General features: G+C 38.8%; 1 protein-coding gene across 18 annotated transcripts in view; it reads right to left on the bottom strand.

Moving 5' to 3' along the window:
- WDSUB1 (WD repeat, sterile alpha motif and U-box domain containing 1) overlaps positions 1 to 11383 on the bottom strand; it is a 55689-nt gene extending 44306 nt beyond the window's left edge. Inside the window, exons 1-6 of one of the 18 annotated variants that reach the window (XM_070579955.1) lie at positions 11111 to 11340; positions 10696 to 10779; positions 10362 to 10428; positions 8568 to 8989; positions 6854 to 7038; positions 2656 to 2745 (exon numbers count right to left, since the gene is read on the bottom strand). In XM_070579955.1, coding sequence (XP_070436056.1) covers positions 2656 to 2745; positions 6854 to 7038; positions 8568 to 8965 — 673 coding nt within the window. In that variant the 5' untranslated portion in view covers positions 8966 to 8989; positions 10362 to 10428; positions 10696 to 10779; positions 11111 to 11340. Of the gene's footprint in view, positions 1 to 2655; positions 2746 to 6853; positions 7039 to 8567; positions 8990 to 9166; positions 9214 to 10361; positions 10492 to 10695 lie in introns of those variants that run through there. The other 17 variants (XM_070579964.1, XM_070579960.1, XM_070579953.1 and 14 more) reach the window with 17 other exon arrangements.
- Between the last annotated feature and the right edge of the window lie 266 nt (positions 11384 to 11649).

Below are 11649 nucleotides of genomic sequence, written 5' to 3' on the forward strand. Positions count from 1 at the left end.
GTAAATGTTTCAAAAAATATATTTTATTTAATTATTATTAAATATACATTTTATTTCTATCAAAAATAGAAAAATATATTTTTTTATCTTGGAGAAAAGATGTAAGCATTATCAAACAAAGCAAAAATGTTGAGTTGCAAACCAAATGAAGACCTGTAAAATTTGCACTATGACCATAAGAATAGGTTACATTCTCAAGTATGATATCCACACATCTATCTATTCCTTCCTACAAATAAGCAATTAAAATAATTAGGTGCAAATGATGATAAATGCTTTATAAAGAGGCTTTAACTGCACATTTATAAACTGTTATATATGTTTTTTAAAGAGTCAGTGTAAAAACATTTTCCAATGAATGAAAAGCTTTACCTTTGAACAAGTATTAAAGATATATTGTATTTAGAACATCTACATATATGAACATATTTATGGTTTCTTACAAGAATTTTACTTTGACAGGAGCAGAAGGAAGAAGATAGACCAGAGAAGTAAAGGAACTCTTATCTTCACCAGCATGTCATTGAATATGTTAAAAGAACTACTAAACGTAACCTAACAGGCAATAAATTAACTAAATTTCCACAAAAAGAAATGTATGTATTTCCTGGCAATAGGCCCCTCTCTATGCACTAGGATAATGACAAGATTCTCTCCTTGACCAAACTCTAGCTAGCTCTTCGGAGCCCTCTTCTTGACTAAGCTTTGACCTTGACCTTTGCTTAAACTAACACACTTTCTAAGAGCACAAGGCTGCACCCCTAGGATGACCCTAGCTCCCTTAAAGTGCCTGCCTGAGAAAACTCAAGGCTGCCAAGGAATTTACTGTTTGCTCCAGTCAACACCTGAAGAGAGGGCCCCTGTCCCCCAGTCTCTGTGGGTGGGTAGGAGCCTAACTTCCATTGTCAGTCAGCAAACTCAGATGAATTTCACATGGACCAACTCCTCCCTTCCTGCTTTTGTAATTTTTCACTTCCCTGACTCAACAGAGCCTCCACTTATACCCCTCTTTATTCTCTCATTCTCCCTTTAAAACGCCCAGTCACCTCAACTGAAGTTGAGTTCAGTTCATGCTGGACTCTTTTCCCTATTGCAATAGTATATTACTGATTAAACTCTGTCCTTACCATTTTAACTAGCGTCCAGCTTTATCTTTGATAATAATTATAAACAATGAAATGTAGTTTGTGATTTAACTGAAGATTACTAGGTAACAAAATATTTTTAGGTATCTGAAGCAAGATGGCCAATGAACCATATAATTTCAGAGTTCCCATTAAATGATAACAATGGAATTAATAAAGATATAAAATCACATCAACAAAGAGAACAGGAAGGGGGGCATCAGCACATCAGAAATTGAAACCAATTTTGGGAAGGCAGAAAGCAAATTAATCGAGAGGCAGTGTAGAGGAGTAACAGCCCTAAATGCAAAGGGAGGGGGCTATAGCCAAGAAGAAAGCTAGTCTGCCCTAGAAAACCCCAAAACACTTAGGACTATCACCGGCAAGGAAAAGCAAAGACAGAACGACACAGATAAGGACATGAAAACAGAAAAATTAACTAAAAGTCTGCTTATGAAACACTCAACGTCTACCTCCAGGCCCTCCCTGACCTCACCCATAGTATGCTGCATGAAAGCCAGATGCTTCTCCCCAGGCAAAATATTTCCAAGGAAAATAATGACTGCCAGGGGAGCTCCATCGCAGCCCCAGGGCAACACAGACACCCACACTCTCTAAGCCCCCAACCCACAACCCACCTTCTTATTCCAAAGGGAAGCCAGCAACAACAAACCGCAACATGCAGGGTTTCTAAATATCTTATTGTCTAATTCCTCAATGTAAATAGAGTACTAAGGATCACTAAACATTTGAAGAAGGTAACCACACGAAAGAGAAAGATCAGGGTAAACAAAAAAAGGGCCCCAGAGCAAACAAAGATGATCAGGAAACAGAAGGGAACACAAAAACAAAACAAAACAAAAAGCCTCTAATTGGTATCCTGAGAGTTTTGAGAAGATCTTGCATTCATAAAATAAAAGGAGGACACTTTGAAAAAGAAAAAGAGAAGACGATGAGCTTTTAGAAATTGAAAAGATGATAGATGGGATAAAAAATTCAGAAGAAAATTAAAAGATAAAGGTGAGGAATTTCCCTATAAAGTAGGAAAAAGAGATAAATTGGGGGGAAAATACATATAAATCATTAAAGAACTATCACAAAGAAATGCTGTACTCCAAAACTGAACAACGTAAGTTTCTTGATTGAAGGGTCACTTGGAGGATTAGTACCATGCATGGGAAAAAGACCCCCACACTCAAAATAACAGTAACTATAGTGAATAAATTTAAAATAGGGTGGTATAAATAATATTTACAGAAACTGTGGAAACCACCAAGAGTTGAAAACCAAGTGCAAAGTGGTTACTTTTGGTAAGCAGGAATAAGTGTGGTGGTGGTGGTGACGTCATAATTAGCAGTGAGTGGTCAATCTTTAAATCACATCTATGTAATTACTTTGATTAAAAGTTCTTAAAACATATTTTTATGATCATTTTTAGATACTCAGAGTACCTTAGGTAAAAAGATCAATTAAAATAGAAATTCTATCTGGATCACAAATAATTTTAGAGAGCCACTAGTTGAATCCATACCTGAGACATGCGTAAAAGAAACAACCCACATTTTGATCTGGCAATCCTGACCACACGATGCCAATCGGAAAAAGTGTGTTTGTTCTCCATCTATAAATGTAAATTTGTTAAAAATAAATACACAAGAATTGATAAAACATCTAAAGCAAAAATTTTTCAATTTCTCATACTGAGATCTGTTAATTCTATTCATTTAAACCATATTCACAGACAATATTAACTTATACCATACAATGAAAATGTTGGTTAAAGAATTTCTTTTAAACAAGGTACTTCAAAGGATTATAACTTTAGCTCCTGAAGTTGCTACAATAAATTTTTTTTTTCTTGAGGAAGATTAGCCCTGAGCTAACATGTGCTGCCAATCCTCCTCTTTTTTGCTGAGGAAGACTGGCCCTGAGTTAACATCTGTGCCCATCTTCTTCTACTTTATATGTGGGACACCTACCACAGCATGGCTTGATAAGTGGTATGTAGGTCAACAACCGGGATCCAAACTGGCAAACCCGGCCTGCTGAAGTGGAACGTGAGAACTTAACTGCTGCGCCACTGGGCCAGCCCCAACAAAATACCTTTTAATTTACCTCCCACTAAGGATATAACTCAAGGCTTCAAGGGCCAATATTGAGCCACTAAACCTAGGGCATCCTCCAACCCAATTTTAGAGTCTATGGGGCCAGCACTGATGGGAAATATTAGGAAGAAAAGTCAGTTATGATAATGAGTGTTAAATGCTTAATTATTCCCAATTTTTTAAGGATATCAACATTTCTTAAAAGGTTAGTCTATAGTTCACATGGAATAATAAAGAGATTTTTTTTCCATTTGATTTACTCAAGACAAAGGCTGGAATTATATAAATCCAAAATAACATCAATTCGATCCATGTGATTTGGTGGAAAATATTACACAAATTAGGGAAAGTAATCAGTAAATTCGGTGTCACAAAAAACTCACTAGTTTTTATGCTTATTTAGATAATTTCAGTGTATCTTTACATACCTACTAAATAAGTTCCTAAATACTTGGGAGTAATGTAAATATTGACATCATCGACTCAGTTTTACATGAGTTCCACCTAATATCACAGATGTGGTTTCATCAAAAGAGGTTTTTGCACTCATATGCAATACAGCACATTTAAGAAACCTAATATCCATCTTAAGATTGCACTCTGGTTTTGCAAACGTTGGGTATGTGGTATTTAATTTATACACCTGGGTATGTAAAACAAATTTTTTCTATGGACTCTGTCTTCTTGAAAGCACACATACCTTATTTAACATACAATAAATTAACTTCCTTTTCACTGAAAGTTTTTCTAACTCCAAGGGACTTCCATATTTTAATAGCATTTTTCACTTCATAGCACAGGTTCAACCAAAGGGCATCCTTTCTCAGAGATCTTTTTTTTTTTTTTTGAGGAAGATTAGCCCTGAGCTAACATCTGCCACCGATCCTCCTCTTTTTGCTGAGGAAGACTGGCCCCGAGCTAACATCCGTGCCGATCTTCCTCTACTTTATATGTGGGACCCCTGCCACAGCATGGCTTGTCAAGCGGTGCCATGCTCGCATCCGGGATCCGAACCGGTGAACTCCGGGCCGCCAAAGCGGAACATGTGCACTTAACCACTGTGCCACCAGGCTGGCCCCCATTACGTCTTTTTTAAGCCAAAACATTTTACTCAATAAATGGCTAAGGGTAGAATATTTAAGCACTAGATCCAATCAGGAAAATTTTTTCTTTTCATTGCTTCTTGACTAAATAGATCTTTTGAAGTTAATTCTGAAGTTTCTAATTTGTGAGAATTCAGCTAAGACAATGTAAAATTATGGAGCTTAAAATGTGCCTTAATATCTAAATATAATATTAAAAACACAGTTTTCTTCAGGAAAAATATTTAAATTGTAACAAAAAACTAATCTAAACTTTCTTTATCATTTAAAAACTGGAGAGAATTGATCCTTTATCCTCAGGCACAAACAGGATTATTTTTCCTTATTTGAGCAAAATGTCACAAAGACAGAGGAGTCAATATGTCATACATAGATATTAACAAATACTAAATTAAACAAATTAAAATTACATACTTTGTCTTTTAAGAAAATACAGTAGTTCCCCCAAATTCCTATAATAATCACTTTTAAAGCATATATCAATCTGTTTCAGGGAATTTACACATAGGTTAATATCTATTTCAACAGAAGCAGCACTAAAGAAACTAAAGAAGGGACACATTAGAATTATACTGAGAAATATACTTTGAAATACACTCCAAAGGCAGGGTAGGGATGTGGGCATTACACTTATTTTAGAATCTCACTGAGAATTCTCTGCTTGGTTTACTGAACCTTTCCAGGCCCCACCACCTGCAGATCCTTTTGAAGACAGGACAAGGATGCCCTTAGTTTTACTCTAATATTAACATAATAATGATATTTTAATTGAAAATCTATTTTCAGATAATTTAGAATTAAAAAAGAAACAAATTTCCCCCATTTATGTAATTCATCAAAGATTCATTGAGTGCCTATAAGATTTGGAGAACGTTCCACAGAAATGGAAGAAACGGTTCTTGTCTGTTACAAGCTGGTCTTTTTAGAATAAAACAGCACAAAAACAATATATTAAAAGAATAAATTATCATAATTAAATTAGGTAGAAAAGTTAACATAAGAATGGGTTCATGAAAAAGAAATCTATTAATTTGCTACATGATGTTAGAAGGTTAAAAAACAAAAACAAAAACTTTCAGCAAATCGCTAGAAGGAATCTTTCTCATCAATCTCCATTTCAAGGCCTAACATGCACCAGGCACTGTGAATAAAACAGGCCGAGGCCCTGTCCTCACAAGCTTACACTCTAACAGGAAAAACACCATTAAACATAATCCATATAAGTAAATATATAATTAAAAATTGTGATACTTCTCTAAGTACTATAAAAGAAAAAGCGTGCAAATAAAAGACTATATCAAAATGGTTTAGACTGAGTGCAAGGGGTAAGAGCAGGCGAGGCTCCTCTCAAGCGATTTTTTTACCTGAAATCTAAAGGTAAAGGACTTAGGGTGAACCAGGTGAGGGGTCCGCACGTAAAATCCTTGGACAAATCTTAGAAACACTCGAGGAACGAAAGGAGGCCAGTGCGGCAAGAGAATGAACGAGGCCAACCATGATTAGAGATGAGGCAGGGAAACAGAATGTGTAAGGTACTTACAGGCTTTGTGTTTTAGATTTGGTTTAATCTTATTCTTATATTCTCATATTCTCACCTTAATCTTATTCTGATAAGCCATTGACAGGTTTGAAACAGGGGAGTGACAAAACCATCCTGCCTACTGTGTGGACCTGAGTTGTCCTATAAGGTAGTCACTAGCCACACTGGCTATAAACACTTGAATTGTGGTTAGCACAAACTGAAATGTGACATACACACCAGATTTCAAAGACTTAGTACCAAAAAAACGTAAAATATCTTATAATTTCTATTATCAATTACTGAAATATTTTAGATATATTGAGTAAAATGAAATGTCATTAAAATCAATTTCGCCTACTACCAGAAAATTTTAAATTTACATATGTAGCTCACATTATCTTGCTTCAAGACAGCACTGGTCTGGCAACAAGACTGGATGGATAAAAGCAGAACTTCTGTCCTAACACAGAAGACGAAAATACAAGAAGAAAACTTCCCATTTCACTGTATCCATTTAAAACCAAGAGCCTGTATTATGGAGTTTTTGTTTCTTCTTTTTCTAAAAATGAACTGTGTTGGTAAACATCTTATTTTATAAATTTAGCTTTTGGAAGATTAAATTACTAAACGGAAAATGTAGCTTCTGTTTCTAATTTTTTAATTTCACATTTCTATTTGAATATCAATATACTGTACCTGAAAAATCACAGTACAACCAATAAAGTGAAGTCCTCCGAATTACCATATTCAAGGAGCCCAGATCCATTCTACCAGGTTGAGTCATCCCCCACATACACTAAAGAATCTGATTTTCCTGTATTTCTTCATGACTTCATTTTGATCAAAAAAGATACAGGAGAAGGATGATTCTTTAAAAGAAATGAATTAAAAGGGCTCCTCCTTTCACTAAGGATGAAATGAAAATGAACAAAAGAACTAAAAGTCATATCCAAACTACAAATACAAATTAGTAATGCTTAAGAGACTAAAATAACTAACCAGAAATTGGCTGTGAAGAAAAATCACAGCAGGTAATTCCAAGATCATGTGCTTTTTCACTATGCAGACACCTCATTTTATCATCCCACACTGTCAAATCTCCACACGAGGAGCCAGTGACAAAGAGGGTTCCAGTAGGACAAAATGCACAGGCCACCAAGGAGCCATCCTTAACACTACCACATCTGAAATAAAAGCAAAACAAGGGGGTTTTCATTTCAGAGCATCTTTTACTTTGTATTACAATCTCTAAGAGCAGCTTGATATAGTAAAAAGAGGATAAATGGTCACCACAGAACTAGAGAGAAAGGGCAGGAGATGTCTCTAGAAGTAAAATACCATTTATAGGCTATAAACTGAGATATGCTTTCTCATACAGAGGATTTAAACATTATCTTAATGTGTTCAAGGCTAAACTATAGGGATCCAAAGCCCTTATATCTTCATATTTTTCCAAATGGCAAGTCAGTATGAACACACTAAAATCTACAAAACTTACCAAAAGCAATGACATCAACTATAGTCATATATTAAAAAGAAAAAAGTACTTTCAAATTTTGTGTTAAAATCACCCAGAAGCAAAAGTAAGGCCTTTCATCTTATCTTCAAATATAAATCGTTTATGAAAAGAAAATGCTGTGAACAAGTTAAAGTTATCTTGGGAATATAAGGAAGCATTGTGCTGACAACACTATTTTCTCAATTAGGAAAGATAAACTGGTAAAAAACAAAACAGTGTTCCATCTAGTGCTTAAATCTACAGGAGTGGATCATTTTTACATCACTAATTACAGACATTAGGGAAGTGATCCTATAGATGCAGAATTTATCACCTGATAAGCGAAAAAGAAGATTCCCTAATGACAGCTGTATTTCATTCATAAAAAGAATGACATTTCATTCTTCATGCCTTCTCTGTACACTATTAACACCACTTAAAACACATCATTTTCTTCAACCCAAAGACCTAAACGTAAATGAGCAACAGTTGTTGACCAGCTGGCACCTGTGCTCCCAACGATGTTGAGGGGTAGGAAGAAGGGAAGGAAGGTACATTAGACTATTTTAACTGGTAACATTTACAACTCTGTGGGTTTTGATGTACTTAACGTCACTGAACTGTACACTTAAAAATGGTGAAAATGGTAGGTTACATGTATTTCACTACCATATAAATACATAAAACTACATTCTGTTAATGTTGGTAAGTTGCAACCAAACATCACCAGTGTAAATTAACTGTTGTATTTTTATCCGAAAGGAGTTTTTCAGGTGGCTACTACTCACAAAGTTCTTTTTTCTGGGCTTGGTCATTTACGCAGCAAGAATCCTCATCAGGAAACAGGTGAGACTTACCTACTATTACTTTATTACTGAGAACATGAGCCACGAGTGACAAAAAGCCCAGAATTACGAATCTTATTCAAAAGACTGTTTTCTTTGCCTCACTCTTACAATAAAAATGCATAAAAGTCTAACAAGATTAACCTTTATTTTACAAAAGAAAGATTTGAAATTTAAAAATCAGAGCCAAGCAAATCGACAAGAATTATATGAAACATCTGCTTGGATGACCTTCAGAAGTTGAAATATTTTTCCTTGTCATGTCTAAAATTACCTGCTTCTTAAAGTCATCAAAACGTTCTGCTTTCTGCTATTTTTTTGGTAGATCTGTTAATAGGATTAAAAATGGGAAGGATTGAAATATTCATACCTATATAACTTGTATGACTGTGCATTCCACATAACAACCGTTCCATCAGCTGCCCCTGACACCAAGCAAGTGGAGTCGGGGGAAAACTGGCAAACCCTCACAGGGCTACCGCTGGGCTGTTCCATCACCGCCAAAGTCTGCCCATTTTGAGTATTCCACAGGACAGTGGTACCATCTGTTGAACATGAAGCTAAAATATGTCCTGAAGGGGAGAAACAGCAGCAGTGGACAGCATAGGTGTGAAACTTCAAGGGGGAGTGTGGCAATTCACTGAAGTCACTCAGAGAGTACAGGCGAACTGTTTTGTCCAAGGAGCAAGTAGCCAAGAGGGCAGAGGAGAACGCACAGCAGTTGACATCATCATCATGATCGGCTAACGTGTGAATTAGTTTCACCATGTTCTTTATTTGAAGTAAAATATCCTGCAATGTTTAAATAGATAAAGGTTACTTCAGTCTAGGAATCAAAGAAATGCAACTCAAATCCTTATAAAAGGGCCAAAATCAAAGAATTTGCTCAATGAAAGCTCCTACATTCAATCTATTACACCTGGGATAAGGATAATTTGGAGAGAAATAAAACAATTATAAGACTTTAACCTCTGATGATGATCCCAGTCACCACCGCCATACCAACAAAGTTCCATAACTCCTGGAAAAAAAATCTGTCAAATAACTTCAAACTAATTTGACATTGAACATCCAAAACTCTGGGTATTTATTTCACCTCTGAAGCCTTTCCCTTAACTACTTCTCAACACTGCTTCATTCCAGATCTGCTAATCTCAACTCAAAAGATTTTTCACTGTTTTAACATACTGACTAGGTCGCTCCTTCCATAGGATGGAGCCAAGGCTATTGCTCTGCCTTTAAGATGCAGAACTGAATGGTTCACTCATAAAAACGAACAAACGGTTTCACCCAAAATTTAAGTGGCAGCGTTGAAAGCTATCCTGTCATGTTCTTTCATCTAGTTTGATCAAGAACAAAAAGAATAAAAACATTTGAGGTGAAGAACCAATAAATCAAGGAAACCAAAGAGAAAGAGCGGCCAAAAATGGACTTAGCCAGACTGCACTTAAGAACAAATTTAGGATAAAATGCAAACTCCTCACCACACCTTACAAAACCCTCTGTGATGAGGCTATTGCCTGCCCACTTCTCAGACCTCAACTCCTGCCACTTTCCCTCCCTCTCACTGCTTTCCAGCCTCCCTGGTCAAACGGATTCTGGTCTTCCATCTTCATAAAGCAGTTTTCTTACGCTGACATGCTCTTCCCTCTGCTCCTGGAATCCTAGTCCTCATTCAGGTTTCAATGTCCCTCCTCAGAGAAGGTTCCCCAATCTAAAGAAGCTACTCTCTAGGCTAGCACATCACACTATTTCAGTCCTCAGCGTAGCAATTACCACCATCTGGTGTATTTGTTGCTTGTCTCCCCTTCCTAGACTGTAAGCACCAAAGGAGTTGAGATCTTGTCCATCTTTCTCATTTCTGTATCCATAATACGTAAAAAACAGTCAGGCACCTAATGTGCACAAATATTTGTTGAACAGATGTTTATTTTTTCCTAAATCCAATTGTGTTCTGGCCTTTAAAGATTATATATGAGCATAATATGAAATGATCAGAAAATTAAAAATAAAGCTACTAATACTAAAAATAATCTGACAGTGGAAAACTGGTATAGAATGAGGCGATAATCAAGCCCTGAAAGGACAGGTATAACCTTGGATGGTAAAATTCACAATCCTTTGTTCTAACTGACAGAAATAATCACAAAGAGATGGAGCCTACCTTTTCCACTATGTATCTTATTCCAAAAGTTCAACCTCTTTTTTTCAAACAGAAACCCCAATAACGTCTAGAAAACAAACAGAAAAAAAACACGAAAAATCCAGATCGATTATCGCCTGTTATCATTGCACCGAAAACAAGATCAGACGATGCTTTCCGGAGATCTCTCAAATCCCAACTGTGCGAGTGCACGCAGGTAATTTTCCAAACAAACTTTGGCTGCCACACCCCTGTGGCTCTCGGCTCCCTCTGCAGTGACAAGCCCCACATGGAAGGGCAGAGACGGCGTCGGCGGAACAGTTTGTGTTGAAAAGCGCTCTCCAGCCTCCCCTACCTGCCTCGGGGCGTGGTCCACTCAGGCCTCAGCTGTCACACCAAACGCTCAGTCTCCGGGCAAACCGGGTCCACTCGCCAGCGTCTACACACGCAAATCCGTCTAACCCAGAGCAAACGCAAACCGTGCCAAGAGCCCCCCTCCCCCCCACCCACATCAAGCCCGCGACTCGGCCCGCGCTCGCAGGGCCCGGGGATTCGCCCAGTTCTGAGAGCCGGCCGGCCCTCCGCGGACTGGGCGACCAGAGGCAGGAGGGCGGCCTCGGGAGGCCAGGCGGGCGCGGACCGTCCGGGGCGCGAGCACCCGCGCTCGGGAGGCGCCCAGCTGGGCTTCCACGCCACCCGCGTAGGCCCGCCCGGCTCCCCGGGGGCCTCGCTCCCGTCAAGGCCCTGGCCGGTCCCTTTCGCGCGCTTACAACGATTCCGAGAAACACAGCGTTCAGACGCCCCGAGCGAGCAGGCTCCGCGGGCCAAGCCCCGTCGCGCTCCCCCACCTGCCGCCACCACTGCTAAACTGGCCCGGGGCGCCCCCCTTCACCCAGCAGACCCCCCGCGGCGGGAGCCGCCCTCGGGGCTCGCAAGCAGCACAGCGCACGGGACGCGCAGGTGCGGCGGGCGGGGCTGGCGCCCGTGGAAACGCCAAAGCGAAAGAAACAGGCTCCGCCCTCTGGGGGGGGGGGGGCCAGCCCGCGCCGCGGCGCATGCGCGTCCTGCAGCCCGCTCATGGGAAGGATTAGGCTCTAGATGAGTTCAGGCATAAGGAGAACCTTTAGTTGCAGTTTTCCCGCAGTTGAGGAAGCTGATCAAGATGAGATAAGATTTAAGAAGACTCTTTAGTTGCAACTTTTCCCAACTGAGGAAGCCGAGGTTCCAAGGTCTAGTGAGAGCCTGACATGTGGTTTTAAAAGGGGCATTGTATCAACTCTGGTTATTCCAGCTCAAAGGTCTTCAATCT

The sequence above is a fragment of the Equus przewalskii genome, chromosome 17, assembly GCF_037783145.1.
Source record: "Equus przewalskii isolate Varuska chromosome 17, EquPr2, whole genome shotgun sequence".
Classification (NCBI taxonomy): domain Eukaryota; kingdom Metazoa; phylum Chordata; class Mammalia; order Perissodactyla; family Equidae; genus Equus; species Equus przewalskii.